Below are 19,838 nucleotides of genomic sequence, written 5' to 3'. Positions count from 1 at the left end.
TCTTTGTTTAGACCAGAGGAAAGAGTGCCTCCTACTGGTCCTCCAACACCACTTCCAGCAGCACCTGGTCTCCCATCCAGGGACTGACCAGGACCAACCCTGCTTAGCTTCAGAAGCAAGCCAGCAGTGGTATGCAGGGTGGTATGCTGCTGGTAGCTGAATGTAATGTAATGACCTGTTGCACCCTCTAGTCTAAAACCACTGATTTATTATTTGAACCTGCTGGTCATCTATGAACGTTTGTTCTTCAAGATGTTCAATCTGGCCTTAAATGGCCATGTACTCTTACAATCTCCACCCAGCAAAGCCAAAAGAGGACTGGCCACCCCGCCGAGCCTGGAACTCTCTAGGTTTCTTCCTAAGTTACTTCATTTCTAGGGAGTTTTTCCTAGCCACCGTGCTTCTATATCTGCGTTGCTTGCTGTTTGGGGTTTTAAGATGGGTTTCTGTATAGCACTTTGTGACATCTGCTGATGTAAAAAGGGCTTTATAAATACGTTTGATTGATAAATGTTGTCGCTCCTTTAGAAAATGTATTCTATATCTGCCGTTTCCATTACAAATTGCTTTTGTCGAATAAACCTGGGTCAATGGAAACCTGACTATATATTAAATCACAAAAGGCAGTTTCTGTTTGGGATGTTACTCACCAGGGCGTCTCTCGCTTTTTTATTGGATTGTTTTTTGGGGTGTGGTGATGGCACAGTAGTGTTGTGGGATCGCTAATGTTGTCGATGTGAAAGGACATTGTTCTGATGCAGAGTGGTGTGGCAGATATTGATCCATTTATTCGTGAAGTTGCCAGATGGCCTGTCAGGTAACATTACTATTACTGTCAAGACGCGCTGTCATCACACTGTTTCCTCTATTAAGAGTGACAATCTGTGATAACATTTGACTCACATAGCCAGCCAAGGGTGTCAAAGATGTTATAGCTGTGAAGTTTGGTCAATTCTCTCTGCTCAGTGCGTGTCTATGCCCATTGACATACAGTTATAAGAACTACAGGGTTTTTCCAGGATCAAAAAGGGGCTTAGGTGGCGGGTGTGTGGTCAGTGCAATTGTGTATGTTACATTTGTTTTATTTGATTACTTTATTATTTCTAAGAAATCTCATCTCTATAGAGCTGTTGCCTATGCTGTCCGACAACTGCCAAGTGGGTGGGTCAATGCCATCCCAGGCCCACCCATGGCTGCACCCCTGGCCAGTCATGTGAAATTCATAGATTAGGGCCTAATGAATTTATTTAAATTGACTGATTTCCTTATATGTACTGTAGCTCAGTAAAACCTTTGAAATTGTTGCATGTTGTGTTTATATTTTTGTTCAGTATATGTCACTGCGTATAGGGGAAGTAGAACCTGAACACTCAATACATAACTGTATTGATTAATTCATCTAATTATATTATAAACCAACAAAGGTATTTGTTTGATTATTTGACTGTGTAAATTAACCCATTTACACACTTCCCAGCATCCTATTAAATGTGACACGTGTTTTAATTGTTTATTTTCATACATTAATATTCCATTGTGCCACTTGTGTGTCCCATCAATTCCAGGTTCCCAAGGTCCAGCCGGTGGCCCTTATCACCAGCCCAGAAGATGCGCAGCACTATGAGGAGGCCAGTCAGTGTGTGGAGGAGCTGGCTCTCTACCTCAAACCCCTCAGCAACACCAGAGGTAAAACGCACGCGTATACACAGTGTTGAACCAGCTCTGACTCAGGACGATTATAGTAGAATGGGTCCCTGGTATAGTAGTAGATGATAGTAGAACAGTAGAATGGCTAAAGAATTGCAACATTTACCTTGAGCTAACTCTGCAAATGGCACTCCTGGGTTATTTTAAAAAGTCATAGTCAATAGAGCAATAATAAAATGATACTTTTAGCAGAAAAATATATTTAATTTACAATCTGTAGAACTATGAGAATAGAAAGGGTCAGAACTTCTGTGAAACATCACAGCACAGTTGAAAAATATATGGCAAATACACATTAAAAAATGGATGGTGTTAAAAGATAGATGGGAGGGATTGATGGTAGCTGGAGGATGGGATTAACAACAAACAAAAGGGTTCTATTGTAAAATACATTGTGTCCGTAAAATGTACAGTGCATTCTGAAAATATTCCGATCCCTTGACTTTCTCCATATTTTGTTACATTGCCGCCTTATTCTAAAATTGATTTAATAGTTTTTTTCCCTCATCAACCTAACCAATAATGACAAAGCAAAAAGTTATTTTTTATTTTTATTTAATTTTTGCATATTTATATATATATACATTTTTTTATTCACGTAAGTATTCAGACTCTTTACTATGAGACTTGAAATTGAGCTCCGGTGACTCCGGTTTCCATTGATCATCCTTGAGATGTTTCTACAACTTGATTGGACATGTGGTAACTGTGGTAAATTTAATTGATTGGACATGATTTGGAAAGGCACACACCTGTCTATGTAAGGTCCCACAGTTGACAGTGCATGTCAGAGAAAAAAACCAAGCCATGAGGAAGAAGGAATTTTCCGTAGAGCTCCGAGACAGGATTGTCGAGGCACAGATCTGGGGAAGGGTGCCAAACATTTCTGCACCATTGAAGTTCCCCAAGATCACAGTGGCCTCCATCATTCTTAAATGGAAGATGTTTGGAACCACCAAGACTCTTCCTACAGCTGGCCGCCCAGCCAAACTGAGCAATCGGGAGAGAAGGGCCTTGGTCAAGGAGGTGGCCAAGAACCCGATGGTCACTCTGACAGAGCTCTAGTTCCTCTGTGGAGATGGGAGATCCTTCCAGAAGGACAACCATGAGAAACAAGATTATCTGATCTGATGTAACCAAGATTGAACTCTTCGGCCTGAATGCCAAGCGTCACGCCTGGAGGAAACCTGGCACCATCCCTACGGTGAAGCATGGTGGTGGTAGCATCATGCTGTGGAGATGTTTTTCAGTGGCAGGGACTGGGAGACTAGTCAGGATTGAGGGAAAAATGAACAGAGCAAAATACAGAGAGATCTTTGATGAAAACCTGCTCCGGAGCGCCCAGGACCTCCGACTGGGGTCGACGGTTCATCTTCCAACAGGACAACAACCCTAAGCACACAGCCAAGACAACGCAGGAGTGGCTTCGGGACAAGGTTCTGAATGTCCTTGAGTGGCCCAGCCAGTGCCCGGACTTGAACCCGATCGAACATCTCTGGAGAGACCTGAAATTATCTGTGCAGCGATGCTCCCCATCCAACCTGACAGAGCTTGAGAGGATCTGCAGAGACGAATGGGAGAAATTCCCCAAATACAGGTGTGCCAAGATTGTAGCGTCATACACAAGAAGACTCGAGGCTGTAATCACTGCCAAAGGTGCTTCAACAAAGTACTGAGTAAAGGGTCTGAATACTTATGTAAATGTGATATTTCTAAAAGCTTGTTTATTGCTTTGTCATTATGGTGTATTGTGTGTAGATGAGGGGGGGAAACTATTTAATCAATTTAAGAATAAGGATGTAATCTAACAATGTGGAAAAGGTCAAGGGGTCTAAATACTTTTCGAATGCGCTGTAGTATATGCTGGAAGTAGAAGGCTAAGTGTTGTCCATTAGTTTACTCCAATTAGGGGAGGGGTGGTAGGGTTAGGGAAAATATATTTAAAAGAGATAATGTACTTTTATTTGTTATATATTTTTACCAAATAATTGGGGGATTGGAAGTGATGCAGACAATAACATTTATGCAAGCTGCAATCTATCGTCAATACAGTTGGAAGTCGGGAAGTTTACATACAAGGTTGGAGTCATTAAAACTCGTTTTTCAACCACTCCACAAATTTCTTGTTAACAAACTATAGTTTTGGCAAGTAGGTTAGGACATCTACTTTGTGCATGACACAAGTCATTTTTCCAACAATCGTTTACAGACAGTGAGTTATAAGTTAAATAATCTATCACAATTCCAGTGGTTCAGATGTTTACATACACTAAGTTGACTGTGCCTTTAAACAACTTGGAAAATTACAGAAAATTATGTCATTGCTTTAGAAGTTTCTGATAGGCTAATTGACATCATTTGAGTCAATTGGAGGTGTACCCGTGGATGTATTTCAAGGCCTACCTTCAAACTCAGTGCCTCTTTGCTTGACATCATGGGAAAATCTAAAGAAATCAGCCAAGACCTCCGAAAAAAAATTGTAGACCTCCAAAAGCCTGGTTCATCCATGAGAACAATTTCCAAACGCCTGAAGGTAACACTTTCATCTGTACAAACAATAGTACGCAAGTATAAACACCATGGGACCATGCAGCCGTCATACCGCTCAGGAACACCATCCCAACCGTGAAGCACGGTGCTGGCAGCATCATGTTTTGGGGGTGCTTTGCTGCAGGAGGGACTGGTGCACTTCACAAAATAGATGGCATCATGAGGGAAGGGAAATTGTGGATATATTGAAGCAACATCTCAAGACACATCAGTCAGGAAGTTAAAGCTTGGTTGCAAATGGGTCTTCCAAATGGACAATGACCCCAAGCATACCTCCAAAGTTGTGGCAAAATGGCTTAAGGACAACAAAGTCAAGGTATTGGAGTGGTCATCACAAAGCCCTGACCTCAATCACATAGAACATTTGTGGACAGAACTGAAAAAGTGTGTGCGAGCATGGAGGCCTACAAACCTGACTCAGTTACTCCAGCTCTGTCAGGAGGAATGGGCCAAAATTCACCCAACGTATTGTGGGGAGCTTGTGGAAGGCTACCCGAAACGTTTTACCCAAGTTAAACAATTTAAACTTCTGGCCCACTGTGAATGTGATGAAATAAATAATTTTCTCCATTCTGACATTTCACATTCTTAAAATAGTGGTGATCTTAACTGACCTAAGACAGGTACTTTTTAAAACAATTAAATGTCAGGAATTGTGAAACTGATTTTAAATGTATTTGGTTAAGGTGTATGTTAACTTCCGACTTCAAATGTGTATTTTTTAAATTAAAAACCATTCTATGGTGTCTCTTTCTCCACCCCCCAATCTCCTTCCCGTTGTCTTTCACAAGGGGTGGGTCTGAACAGCACGACCCTGAGTATGCTGAGTCGACCCATGCAGAGGAAGCTGGTGACCCTGGTCCACTGTCAGCTGGTGGAGGAGGAGGGCCGGGTGCGGGCCATGAGGGCAGCAAGATCTCTGGGGGAGCGCACGGTCACAGAGCTCATCCTGCAGCACCAAAACCCCCAGCAATTGTCGTCCAATTTGTGGGCCGCCGTCCGGGCCAGGGGCTGCCAGTTTTTGGGCCCAGGTAGGATGATATCAAGTTTACACACACACCCGCCTTGACTATACCAGAATTTCTCAAACCTCTCCTCGGAAACCCCCAGCCGTTCCATTTTCCAGTTGATCTATTCCGTAGCAAACTCCCAGATCGTCCAGAGCTAATCCTCAAGTTCTTGACTAGTTGAATCACTGCTAGTTCAGGACGACAGCAAATTTGTGAAACATCTGTGGGTCCCCAAGGATAGGTTAGAGAAACACTGTCTTATACAATGACATTTACTACCGTAAATGTTTGTATGTTTTCAAACTTGCACAAATGTCTTCTCAAATGCTGTGGGTGTGCTTGTGGTCTAAACCTACTTGTATGCGTTCTCCCACCCAGCCATGCAGGAGGAGGCTCTGAAGCTGGTGCTTCTGGCTCTGGAGGACGGCTCAGCCCTGTCCAGGAAGGTCCTGGTGCTGTTCGTGGTCCAGCGGCTGGAGCCACGCTTCCCCCAGGCCTCCAAAACCAGCATCGGTCACGTGGTGCAACTCCTTTACAGGGCCTCCTGCTTTAAGGTAGGTCTGACTTTACCTACACACACAAACACAGTTCTAGGAGCTGGTTCTTGTTAATTTGGTACAAACCGGAGTGAAATGGAGAGGTACTATCTAACGTTCCCAATAACAAACACGGTTTTGTTTTCTGTTGTATAGTGTTTTGGAACGTTCGCTAGAGTGTGCTCCAATGAATATGACCCAGCATAGGCCACGTGGTTCACAAACATGTTTTGGGCTATGACCTCCCTAAAATTCTCTAAACCATCTATAACCAATCAGTAGATCCTGACCCAGTGTTTTTAGGAAACTCTAACCTAACGCCCTCTTTCCCGGTTGTCTAGGTGACCAAGCGGGACGAGGACTCGTCGCTGATGCAGCTGAAGGAGGAGTTCCGGACGTACGAGGCGCTGCGGCGCGAACATGACTCCCAGATTGTCCAGATCGCCATGGAGGGCGGCCTCCGCATCGCCCCTGACCAGTGGTCCTCCCTGCTCTACGGGGACCAGTCACACAAGTCCCACATGCAGTCCATCATTGACAAGGTACCTGTGTGTCTGTTAGTGTGTCTTCGACAAAGTGTCTGCGTCTGTTTAGGTCTATGTTACTCGTCCTAGAAGTAGCTGTCATGTACAGTACCAGTCAAAAGTTTGGACACACCTATTCATTCCACAGTTTTTGTTTTTACAATTTTTTTCATTGAAGAATAATTGTGTAGTCTTCAAAACTATGAAATAACACGTATGGAATCATGTATTAACCGAAAAAAGTGTTAAACAAATCTATTTTATATTTAAGATTCTTCAAAGTAGCCACTCTTTGCCCTGATGACAGCTTTGCACACTCTTAGCATTCTCTCAACCAGCTTCATGAGGTAGTCACCTGGAATGCATTTCAATTAACAGGTGTTCCTTGTACATTTGTGGAATTTCTTTCCTTCATAATGTGTTTGAGCCAATCAGTTGTGTTGTGACAAGATAGGGTTGGTATACAGAAGATAGCCCTATTTGGTAAAAGACCAAGTCCATATTATGGCAAGAACAGCTCAAATAATCAAATAGAAACAACAGTCCATCATTACTTTAAGACATGGTTAGTCAATCCTGAAAATTTCAAGAACTTTTAAAGTTTCTTCAAGTGCAGTCACTAAAACCTTTAAGCGCTTTGATGAAACTGGCTCTCATGAGGACCACAACAGGAAAGGAAGACCCAGAGTTACCTCTGCTGCAGAGGATAAGTTCATCGGAGTTACCAGCCTCAGAAACTGCAGCCCAAATAAATGCTTCAGAATTCAATTAACAGAAGCATCTCTGTTCAGAGGAGTGTCAACATCAACTGTTCAGAGGAGACTGCGTAAGTCAGGCCTTCATGGTCAAATTGCTGCAAAGAAACCACAAAATAAGAAGACATGCTTGGGCCAAGAAACACGATCAATGGACATTTAGACCGGTGGATATCTGTCCTTTGGTTCCCACCGTGAAGCATAGAGGAGGAGGTGTGTTGGTGTGGGGGTGCTTTGCTTAACAAGCTGGCTACCACAGCATTCTGCAGCGATATGCCATCCCATACGGTTTGTGCTTAGTGGGACTATCATTTGTTTTTCAACAGGACAATAACCCAAAACACACCTCCAGGCTGTATAAGGGCTATTTGACCAAGGACCGTGATGGAGTGCTGCATCAGATGACCTGGCCTCCACAATCCCCGACCTCAACCCAATTGAGATGGTTTGGGATGAGTTGGACCACTGAGTAAAGGAAAAGCAGCCAACAAGTGCTCAGCATATGTGGGAACTCCTTCAAGATTGTTAGAAAAGCATTCCAGGTGAAGCTGGTTGAGAGAATGCCAAGAGTGTGCAAAGCTGTTAAGGCAAAGGGTGGCTATTTTTGAAGAATCTATAAAATATATATTGATTTGTTTAATTTTTTTTGGTTACTACATGATTCCGTATCTGTTATTATTTTATCGTTTAGATGTCTTCGCAATTATTCGACAATGTAGAAAATAAAGAAAACCCTTGCATGAGTAGGTGTGTCCAAACTTTTGACTGGTACTGTACGTCGTACAGTCCATTATCAACGAGGTGTGTGTCAGTTACGCATATTCACAAAAATCCCACATTCACTCATGTAAACATCTACTTATCAGTTTGTGTATTTGTCTATATAACTGTCTGTGTGTACACATGAAACCACAAAATACCCATAAGCTTCCACTAAAGGAGCAGCACTTTGTCTGTGGGTCAATCCTTCACAATAGAAAACATGTTATTGCAAACAATGCTGATAGGATACAGGATAGCAGGAATGATCATATCCACAAAAGAGTGGGAGAAAATCCAGGTGCAGGCACTCAAATGTTGATTAGAATTTTCATTAATATCCCGTGTCCCCTCCAGTTGCAGACGCCGGCTTCGTTTGCCCAGAGCGTCCAGGAGTTGACCATCGCCCTGCAGAGGACGGGCGACCCCGCCAACCTTAACCGCCTCCGACCACACCTGGAGCTCCTGGCCAACATCGACCCGAGCCCCGGTGAGAGAGACACACACACACACGCTGGCTCCCATGCACATCACACACCCCGCTCAGGGCCAAAGCTTGACAATGATGCATGCAACTGAAGATTGTATTCGAACCACAGACACACCAGGTCTGCCTTTCCGCATTCAAAATTGTTCTCTAAGTCACTCCTGTTTTTGTGTTGTCCCCATTATGGGACGGATGGTACCAATTAGCTGAAAGCATTACCAGGAACTTAGCCAAATTATTGCATTCCCCTTTTCGGTCCCATCAAATTCTCGAAGGGCAGGGAACAAGTGCATAGAGGGAGTTTTCTTGAACTTTCTGGAATGAAATACAGCCCAGTGTGTTCCAATAGTTAAGTGGTAAAGAATCAATCAATCAGTGTAGAACAGGTTGTGTTTCTTTGAGCTTCATGTGGCTGTGGTCAGGGAGAAGAAGTTGTGATGTTATCAGACTGATTCAAATGAGTATGACTCATTGGCCCTTATGACCCATCTCACCTATGGATTTTTACTATCTGTCATTCCAATCATGGTTAAGTACCGTTTCATTGAAGCACTTTTGTTTAAGAGCCCTTTAAGCAGTAGCCTATGTTTGAGAGGGAGTGAAGTACCCAGACAGCCAAATTCTTTTCCCAATTATTTGCATGTCTGTTACCTATCTGGTATTTTTCCTTATGTTTAACAACCACATGGAATCTCATCTTTTGACTTCCCGATTTTTATACCACCTGCATATGTGGATCTCAATCCTGATACAAACACGATCCACCATTTGCGACCTCTGTCTACACGCTCAGATAAGATCATTTTGCTCTGAAGTGTTTTTTGGTTGTTGCACATGACCTGCTGTTACCATGACAACCACCCCAAATGTTCGAAAAGGAGAAGTGACATGAAATGACCATTGCATCGGTGTACTACTTCAGAGGATACATCAGTGTGAGTGTGCAAATCTGATATGGGTCACATGTAATTCTGAGTGTGGACAGTCAGGAAAAAATGGAAAACGGATATGGAAAGAAAATCAGATTTGGGTTCTTAGAGTGGCTATGTAAACACAGCCGTATTGTCATACTTGTGTATGTGTTACCCTTCTTTTTTTCAGGCAGCTTTCTTATTTCTTTAACTATGCTAGTACTGATAGAGAGATAGCCCCCACCTGATAGAACCCAGGTCTTATCAGGGCATAAAATTAACTTTTTGGTCTACAAGCCACAGTGACGGGTAGATTTAAAAATCTACCAGCCACTCAGATCTTTTACCAGATATTTTGTTGTTGTTGCCAAAATTACACCAAAACAAAAGAGGATGAGTGAGCTTTGTAATGTTTCTAAAACAATACATTAATTACTAGTAAGAACTAATGTGGTATGTTTCAGTTCATTTTGTGACCGGTGTCTTTTAACCAAAATATCACAGATGAGGCAAATGTTCACCTGCCCCCTTAAGGGTGGGATGTTACCGTGGTAAAGCGACTCGAGTCATGTTTGTGCGTGTGAGATTGAGTCTGACTAGTACTATTGTCTTCTCTTCCCTAACAATTAACTCCAACATAGAAAAACAACCTACCTTATGAACAAAACAATGTAAATAGCCAAGAAACGCAAGGACAAAGTCTCACTTCAGTAGACTTTAGTTTCAAGTAAATTAGACCAACTTTTATGCCTGTGCGCACCGCTTCTAAAGAATGAGTCTTTCACTCAGCTCTTAACGTGTGCTCAGCCCCCAGCTAGACAGTGTTGCAACGCGAGTTAGAATAGGCTATATAGGATTCGTAGTTCTTTGACTTACTTTAAATACTTTAAATGTGACTAGCTGTTTTCATTATCCTGTAAATGTGATCATACTTGACTATTTTCATTCACAAATGCGAGTGACATGCTCGCACTGTGGAGCCCAGACCACACGCCGATGTGCCTGGTGAAATAGACATCTCACCTGCCAATGCCAAAATCTACCCGCAGGTGGCGAGTGTTCATTTTAGGCCCTGGCTTATATATATATATATATGTGTGTGTGTGTGTGTGTGTGTGTGTGTGTGTGTGTATTTATGTATGTGAGTGGCAGTAATAGGCAAGGGGGGTGTATATGGTTAGCATCTAGGCCTACAGGACACTGTGTTTTACCATGAGTTAGTAAACCCATGAATGATACGGGGAAGATATACCATAAGAATGTATATGCAGGGTTGCCAGGTCAAGCTAAAAAAATCTAGCTCAATGACCATTCAAACCCTACCCAGAAGGCCTGAAAACTAGCCACATTTTTTATTGTTTTTGAATCAAGAGATCATTTGCCATACACCCTTTTCCCATAACTGTATCAAGCCAATTAAGGATTATCACGTTAGAAGCAAAATTCGGTTTTCCTCAAAATAAGAATCATTGCAAGCTATGACATTGCTTAATCATAGCAGTTAAACGAGTTAAATCGGCATCCATTGATGGAAAACTATAAGGCGAGTTTTATAAGGGCGAATTATCTTTATCACTTGCCACATTCAAATTACGTCATAAGGCACAAGGGCTATGGTATATGGCCAATATACCACGACTAAGGGCTATTCTTAAGCACAATGCAAAGTGGAGTGCCTGGATACAGTCGTTAGCCATGATATATTGGCCATATACCACATACCCCCGGGGTGCCTTATTGCTATTATAAACTGGTTACCACTGTAAATAGAACAGTAAAAAGTATACCATGGCTTTCAGCCAATCAGCATTCAGGGCTCAAACCAGGTTTATAAATGTAAATCAATCCTCTTTGTGCATGTGCATAACTATAGAGAAATCCGACAGGAGAGTTTGAGTGATGAAAGCTGGACAGAGGATCTCAATCTCTGAGCAAGAAACACTTGGATGAACAAAAAAAAACTAATATTAGTCTTTTCTCTGGCAATTGTGCTGTCATGTGCCAGATGTTAAGACTACAAACCCTTATAAATGGCCCATTGGCGAGATTGACTTTTCATTAAAATGGGTGTAGGCTACAGACTCAAATCTGGTTTTATGATTGTAATTACATTTAGCCATAGTTTGCTTAGATAAAAGCAATTAGCCTATAGCCCCTGATAGGCCTACATCTAATTTCAGATAGTTTACAGTAGCCTAAACAAGATGTAGGCAAGATGTAAACTGAACGATTTAGCAGCTTGTTTAGTTCTGTAATGTTCGTCTAAGTCGTTCTCCTCCTCAGACGAGGAGGAGCAAGGATCGGACCAAAATGCAGCGGGTGATGAATACATGATGAATTTATTTAGACAAGACGAAACACGAAGCACACTTGATAAATACAAAATAACAAAACGACGTAGACCGACCTGAACATGAGAACTTAACAAACAACGAAGAACGCACGAACAGGAACAGACTACACAAACGAAACAGTCCCGTGTGGTACAAACACTGACACGGAAGACAATCACCCACAAACAAACAGTGAGAACAGCCTACCTTAATATGGTTCTCAATCAGAGGAAACGTCAAACACCTGCCCCTGATTGAGAACCATATAAGGCTAATTAACCATGAACCTAAACAAGAAACAAATAACATAGACTGCCCACCCCAACTCACGCCCTGACCATACTAAACAAATACAAAAACAACGGAAAACAGGTCAGGAACGTGACAAGTTCAAATTAAGACAGACAATTTCGCAGTAAGAAGTGCTTGTTTCCCAATAGCCTGCTGCAATAAACTGGGGTCATAATTTAAATAACTGAATTAAATATTAATAACATACAGTACCAGTCAAAGGTTTAGACACACCTACTCATTCCAGGGTTTTTCTTTTTTTTGTACTATTTTCTACATTGTAGAATAATAGACATCAAAACGATTTATGTCCAAATAGCTATTTTTGTTAGCGTGTTTGGTAAACATCCAAAGTCAGGAAGCGCGTTCACTAAAAGCAAACTATGTCAAAAAGTTCCGTAACAGTCAGTAGAAACATGTCAAACGATGTATTTAATCAATCTTCAGGGTGTTTTTTACATAAATCTTCAATGATGTTCCAACCGGAGAATTCCATTGTTTTCAGAAGTGCGATGGAACAGAGCTCCCTCTCATGTGAACGCGCATGGTCAGCTCATGATAGACCTTACTCAAGGTTCTACACACTGTTGACATCTAGTGGAAGTCGTAGGAAGTGCAAACTGACCCATATCCCACTGTGTATTCGATAGGCGATGAGTTGAAAACCTACAAACCTCAGATTTCCCACTTCCTGGTTTGATTTTTTTCTCATGTTTTTGCCTGCTATATGAGTTCTGTTATACTCAGACATCATTCAAACAGTTTTAGAAACTTCAGAGTGTTTTCTATCCAATACTAATAATAATATGCATATATTAGCAACTGGGACTGAGGAGCAGGCAGTTTACTCTGGGCACCTTTTCATCCAAGCTACTCAATACTGCCCCTGCAGCCATAAGAAGTTAAGCACTTTGAGCACAGTGCCTATAAATAATTTATATTAAGAGTTATTGTTAATCATTGACATAACCGACCAAGATATCTAAGTTATCAGCCTCACTATTGTAATGCTGTGTTATACTCCTTCAGGCCAAATATTGACTCCTATCTCCCTCCGTTCTCTGGGTCTCTAGACGCCCCCCCTCCCACGTGGGAACAGCTGGAGAAGGGTCTGGTGGCGGTGAAGACTGTAGTCCACGGCCTGGTAGATTTCATCCAGAACCACAGCAAAAAGGGAGCCGACCCACAACAGGTACCGTAGCTCACACGCCTTGCTCGCTATGTCTGATCACTCTACAGCAGCCTTTATTGGTCACGACCCAAAGTGGGTTGCGGACATGTTAGTGGTGGGTCGCGACATGTCAGAGAGAAAAAATATATATACATTGCCTTCAGAAAGTATTCATACAGATTTATTCCACATGTTGTGTTACAGATTTTGAACTTCTGAGTGATAGAGACCACGAGGACTAACACCAATCGGCCTACACCACTGTGCGCACGCCTGTCGTTACTATAACAACTAGCGTAGCCATGTCAGCAAATGACTGCTGTCTGAACACGCATCCGATTTGGTCACCTTGTAACTTGCTGTTTGGACAGTCAGTATTCCAAAACGGATTTGAGTGCTGTCAAATTGGTTGTTGATCATTGCTAGACAAACATTTATGTCTTGCAATACATTTTCAAGTAGATTTAAGACAAAATTGTTACTCGGCCACTTGGGAACATTCACTGTCTTCTTGGTAAGCAACTCCAGGGTAGATTTGTCCTTGTGTTTTCGGTTATTGTCCTGCTGAAAGGTGAATTCATCTCCCAGTGTCTGGTGGAAAGCAGACTGACTGAACCAGGTTTTCCTCTAGGATCCTCAGTCCTTAATGATTATAAGCCAAAGGGTGTGACTACTTTCTGAAGGCACTGTATAGAGTAATATAAATGTTGCTTTTAAGGTGCAACGTTCCAAAATGTAATGTACTTCCCAATTGTACTATTGATTGCCCTGTCATGTTTCAAATAATATGTGGCAAAACTGACTTTGACAAAAAGGGATTTAATATGGCATAGGTCTTTCAAAATCTACTTTAAAGATAAGATACAGATATCAGAATTATTTCACATTTTCTAAGTTTGTACAATATTGGCTCATTGGGAGAATATTCTATCCTGTAGAGCAGAGAATTTCAAACACGGGTTTTCCAATGCATCGCAATGTAGGGCACCTATTGGTAAATAAAAAAATCTGATATTGAATATCCCTTTGAGCATGGTGAAGTTATTAATTTAACTTTGGATGGTGTATCAATACACCCAGTCATGACAAAGATACAGGCGTCCTTCCTAATTCAGTTGCCCGAGAGGAAGGAAACCGCTCAGGGATTTCACCATGAGGCCAATGGTGTCTTTAAAACAGTTTAATGGCTGTGATAGGAGAGAACTGAGGATGGATCAACAACATTGCAGTTGCTCCACAATACTAACCTAATTGACAGTGAAACGAAGGAAGCCTGTACAAAATAAAAAATATTCCAAAACTTGCGTCCTGTTTGCAACAAGTAAAACTGCAAATAATATCATTTTAATCCGTTTTGAATTCGGGCTGTAACATAAAATGTGGAATAAGTCGAGGGGTATTAATACTTTCTGAAGGCAATGTAAGTTTCCATCCAATTTGTGACAGATTTTCAGGCAAATGATCTAAAATTTCCATAAAGAAAATAGAGCACACAATGTACCTTTTCACTTCCAAGTTTTCATGTACCGAATAAAATTCTAAAGTGCAATGTGTTTCCATCTTATTTTCAACTCTACGGACAGTTATGTCAGAAGCTGTTGTGTTAAATAGCAAATGTGCCCACTCTGGTCTTGCCACGTGCTCTCTAGCCAACAGCTCACAGTTACAGTGCAGGTAGGCTTTGCGTGTAGGCAAGTCTACATGAGATTTATTATGGATAAGAGCAAGAATATTTTTATTTGTCAGTTAAGCATCGATCATCAGGTCACCAGAATAAAACCCTCAATATTTAAAACCTGTAATAAACTGCATGGTTTCCCGAGTCGTAGTGGGAGCACCACACACCATATTATTGTGTGACGCCAGGTTTATTTCGATAGAAGGGTTATTATATCAATATTTGCGCATAAATGCGTTTTTCCGACGCCATTTCTCACATAATTAATTTTACAGACACAAAAAGATCCCACCATGTTGAACGAACAAATTATCTGTCTGCATGTATAAAATTCTACTGCAACTTTCCATCACAGCTGTCGAATAAAAACTGTGGCTGGAAACGTGGTTACTCTAAAATGTCTCTCTCTTCAGCCCCCCCAGCACAGTAAGTACAAGACTTACATGTGTCGGGACATGAAGCAGAAGGGAGGCTGTCCCCGAGGAGCCAGCTGTACCTTCGCCCACTCTCAGGAGGAGCTGGAGAAGTAAGTCCCTTTCAGAAATATAAACACCTCACAACCACCACCCTTTTGATTGAAATGGAATAGCGCACTCTGCCCTCTTTCCCATTTAAATCAATACACCTAAACATATTTTGCTCTTACCTCTTTCTGAGTTTGATAGTTATCACTTAGAATGGCACTGTTTTAAAACCTCTTCCACTTGGTGTAGATTTTTTATTTTTTAAATCTACTATAGGATGACTTTTCTGTTTTATAGCTACTGTAAAATTAAAACTGTATTTTGTGTTTATAGCAAGCCTCCAAGGCCAGAAGTATAACTGTATTTTCTGTTCGTAGGTACCGTAAAATGAACAAGCGTTTGGTAGCTCGCCTCCCCGGCTCATCTGGCCTGCTGTCGGACGATGGACTCTCTCTGGACGTGGGGGTGACCCGGAAACCCTCGCCCCTCACCAACGGCTCAGCCGTACCCCCCTTGCCCCAGCTCATCGCCCGTGGCACCGACCTTGTGACCTACGACCTGTTGCGCAAGCCCAAGATGGACGGCGGGAGCAACAGCTCCCCGGGATCGCCACCTGACTCGTAAGTGGGAAACACCGCCTTTCAGCCAACCTTATAATTATATATATTTGGTTAATCTATTTTGTAACAGAAGACAATGTGTTTTAGCTATATTGTTTTGGTTAAATAAACATATTTATTTTATTTTTTTTCATTGATGCAAAAACTTGATTGATTTATGTAACATTGTATCCAAAACTCTCACTCTGTTTTTCTACCCTCAGTCTGGACTCTGGGCCCAAACAAGGGTACCCCCAGCCACCCCATGCCATGGGCTACTCCAGGGGGCCAGGAGACCACATGTCCATGCCCAAGCAGATGCCCAGTGGCGTGGTGCCCCGGGGGCCTCAGATGTACCCACAGCAGCAGCTACCTGAAATGTACTACTCCGACTCTCGCCCCCCGCCCTCCGCCTCGCAATACGAGCCCTCGCAGTACCCCCAAGGTGAGGCTGCTAAATGTTTGTTTTGTACTTTTGAAACATCTGATTTGTTTCTGTCCTGTTTTTACTTTCACTTATTTCAATGCTTTCATTGATTGTGTTTTGAACCTATATTGTTGAATGACAATATGAAGAAAAAAGTGTGAAGAAAATCAACATGTCATTTCCCCCTCGCACCACAGGTTACCCCTACCAGCAGCCCCCCCAGTACGCCCCCCAGCGCTACATCCGCAACCCCCCTCCCCCCAGCGAGCCAGCTGGACCCCCCTACCAAGACCCCTACCCCGACTACGGCCCACCCGATCGCCCTTACCCGGCCCCCCACTCGGGCCCTCCCTTTTCCTACCCTCCCCCATCCCACTATGACACCCGGGGCCGCCACGGCCCTTACCCCGGCCCCCCTCCTCCCCCCCAGCCCTACTCCTCGCAGAGGGACGACATGGTCCGGATGAGCCCCTCGCCCCTGGAAGGGCCCCCTTACCACCAGGAGCAGGCTGCCAGGGAGAGGTACCCCCCAGAGGGATTCTACCCACCGGGGGCCCAGCCCCAACCCTTGAGGTCCTACGTCAGAGTGAGTTTGGTTCCTCCACAGTGGTCAGCAACCCTGGTCCCGGAGAGTTACAAGGTAGATTGGCTTTTTGGTCCGGACCAGTAGTAAAACCTTATTCAACCAGTCCAAGGTCTTGATGAACAGTTGATCAGTTGAATCCGGCTGTGTTGCCACTGGGCTCAGCAAAAAGCTAGCAAACCCTGTAACTCCAGGATGGTGACCATTGGTGAACATACACACTGACTACTATGTGGTTGTCTTATGACTCATAAGATATGAGCTGCATCTCCCTTGAGTTATACATTTGTGTCGTTAGAAGTTGGCCAGAAGTCAGATGTATTTAATATTGAATAGCGTGCTAGCAGATACCCATAGACTTCCAGTCATTGCGCTCACGCTAGTCTCATGAACTGTGTCCCGAGGTGAGTTAACTAGGAGCAGTATGGCCACTCTTCCCAGCCCAGTCTGGACGACCTGCACCATTGGTGTACACTATATTTAATTGTAACTAATCATTAGAATTGTTGTCCTGTGGTTTGTTAGGAGCCGTACGGGCGCTCCTCCCAGCCCAGCCTAGACTACTTGCACCACCGCCGTAAGGAGCTGATGGCCCAGCTGGAGGAGAGGGAGGTCATCTCTCCCACCCTCCCCCACACCTTCCCCAGCGACTACCCCCCAGAGGTGAGACCCCCACACACAGAATGTCACTCGGGGTCAACACACAAAAGTCAAGAGTTCTGCCTGGTCCAGAAACAAACTGTAAAGTGACTAGTGTTGTCCTTCAAAGCTCCCCACTGGTCGTTTTAATGTCATGACATTATCTAATTGGGAAGTGAAACTACTGTCTATTTGTAACAGTTTCAAAACAGGGCTGCTGGTGCTGTTTTAGCTATGACACTCATTTATCTAGCGATCACCCTGTTTCAGTAAAATTCAATATTTTACATTATTCCACCCTATAGACACTTTTCCAAAATGCCTACGTTTTAGCATGTTTAAATGCTGTTTCCTAGTTAGCATGGGTATACAAGTAAGTTTCTAACACACCTGCCTGTCTCCACAGTATGGGGAGGAGAGCTCCAAAGCCTTTGGGAAGTGCAGGGAGCCTGACTACGCGGGCCAGTACTCTCCCTGGTCCTGTGACACCATCGGCTCCTACATCGGCACCAAGGACTCCAAGCCCAAAGATGTCATGGCGCCCGGTGCCATGGAGATGATGGTGAGTGACAGTCGGAATGTGCCGGTGGGTCTTAGTGAGAAGTGTATGTGTCTGAAAGTGTTACTGGTTCAGATGTCACAGGAGCAGTGTTGTGCTTGATGAGGAGGATTAGAACAATAAGTTACATGAGCTGTATTGTTCCTAGTGTCTTCCTCCCTTTTTTATCTTCTTACTTCACCATCTCTCCTCCCTATTACTAATTGTAATTGGCTTTGGTTGAGAGCATCTGTTAAATGGTTAAATTGTTAATTGCCCCTCTGCCTTTCGCTCTCATTTTCCTCTCTCCCCCTTCACTTTCTCTTGGCCCCATCTTTCCCTCTTTCCATTTTGTTTTAATATTGTATTTCACTCTGGATGAGCGTGTCTAATAAATGGCTAAATTCTAAAATGTGCCCCTACGCTCTCTTTCTCAACCCAGACTTTTTGTTTATTTCTCTTTCTCTCCCACAGAATGGCTCTGTTAAATTATTATTAAATGTAGGGCCTGCTACTAAGGGGCCTGCTAAATTACCATTCTAAATGCCCCCCCCCCCCCCTCTCTCTAGAATGTGGACGGTAAAGGTAGGCGGGGGGAGCCCTCCATGGAGGCCCAGGTCAGGCGGGGGACAGAGGTGAAGGACGACGACCCCATCATCCCTTTCGGCCCCCAGCCCACTGTGTCGCGCTTTGGGGCCATCTCACGCACCTCCAAGACAGGCTACCAGACAACAGGCCCCATGCAGGCCTTGGGCTCCGCCCAGGGACCCAACCCCAAGCACATGGCCATAGCCGGTAAGGTTACTCACACTGGGCACTTGCAACTTTATTTTGACCATTCACTGTTGTCACCTTTATCAGGGTCATATTCATTAAGCACCAAACAGAAGGAAACAGGGATAGACTACCTGGAACACTTCATTTTGCTTTCAGTTGCATGCCTCAATGAATAGAACCCAGAGTCGAACCAAGTTTCTAAGACATGATCGGTGGTTAACGCGTCATTATCCCGCCAACAGCCGAGTACTCCTATGGGAACCACGGAGGCTGGGGCGGAGCCTCCTACCCCTCCCACCAAACGATCTCCTCCTCTCAGGGACACTTCAGTGAAAGGTACGGCCGAACACACCTCTCATCCATTTATCGATCTTCTCATCCATCAATCACTCATTCACTCCTTCCAACTATTAATGCATATTTATCAGTACTTCTGACGGTTCTCTTCTCTCTCAGGCTGCCTATGCCAACTCAGGACAGAGAGCAGCTGAAGACTGAGCTCCAACAGGTCAACCAGCAGATCAACCAACAGTCTCAGATCCACAGCATGGAGGTGTGTGTTCACACACACACACACACACATAGAGAGATGGGACAAAAACTTGTAATACTCATGTGTAGACACCCTCAACCAGAATCCAGGACTGGCAACATCAACATTTTGCATTGAAATTGAGACAAAAACCTAGCGATTTTTTTGGTGCGGGGCATCCGAGCTGGTAAATATTGGTAGAGAATGGGGTTAATTGTAGGGGGAAAAACTGACCTTACTAACACTTGACTCCCTCTTCTTCCACCAGCTCTCCCAGCCAGGTCAGAACCAGGGCCAGCAGGGGGGGAAGTGGCCTGGTCCAGCGGGGGGTTCCGGCAGCGCTGCCACAGTGTCCAGCGAACAGCTCAGCATGGAGCTCCACCAGGTGGAGAGGGAGATTGGCAAGAGGACCCGCGAGATGGACATGGTGAGGGAGAGGTGGAAGGATTGAGGGGAGAATAGTAGGTTGTCTGTATTACAATGCGGAATCATTCTGCCCTGCTCCCAACACCCTATAGAGTTATTGCTAGTCTTATGCCACATCAAATCAAATTTTATTTGTCACAT

General features: G+C 43.6%; 1 protein-coding gene across 1 annotated transcript in view; it reads left to right on the top strand.

Moving 5' to 3' along the window:
* The window catches only part of LOC139550998 (roquin-1-like), a 34,856-nt gene that overhangs the window by 5,193 nt on the left and 9,825 nt on the right, over positions 1–19,838 (top strand). Inside the window, exons 3-18 of the mRNA XM_071362328.1 lie at positions 1,566–1,686; positions 5,049–5,288; positions 5,646–5,821; positions 6,145–6,345; positions 8,199–8,331; positions 12,937–13,055; positions 15,126–15,238; positions 15,554–15,796; positions 16,000–16,220; positions 16,400–16,788; positions 17,311–17,448; positions 17,831–17,986; positions 18,532–18,757; positions 18,982–19,075; positions 19,196–19,292; positions 19,540–19,698. Coding sequence (XP_071218429.1) covers positions 1,566–1,686; positions 5,049–5,288; positions 5,646–5,821; positions 6,145–6,345; positions 8,199–8,331; positions 12,937–13,055; positions 15,126–15,238; positions 15,554–15,796; positions 16,000–16,220; positions 16,400–16,788; positions 17,311–17,448; positions 17,831–17,986; positions 18,532–18,757; positions 18,982–19,075; positions 19,196–19,292; positions 19,540–19,698 — 2,826 coding nt within the window. The remainder of the gene's footprint in view (positions 1–1,565; positions 1,687–5,048; positions 5,289–5,645; positions 5,822–6,144; positions 6,346–8,198; positions 8,332–12,936; positions 13,056–15,125; positions 15,239–15,553; positions 15,797–15,999; positions 16,221–16,399; positions 16,789–17,310; positions 17,449–17,830; positions 17,987–18,531; positions 18,758–18,981; positions 19,076–19,195; positions 19,293–19,539; positions 19,699–19,838) is intronic.

Source organism: Salvelinus alpinus, chromosome 23 (assembly GCF_045679555.1).
Source record: "Salvelinus alpinus chromosome 23, SLU_Salpinus.1, whole genome shotgun sequence".
In the NCBI taxonomy this organism is placed as follows: Eukaryota; Metazoa; Chordata; class Actinopteri; order Salmoniformes; family Salmonidae; genus Salvelinus; species Salvelinus alpinus.
The sequence above is the reverse complement of the archived record's forward strand: the minus strand, read 5'-3'. Positions and strand labels throughout refer to the sequence as shown.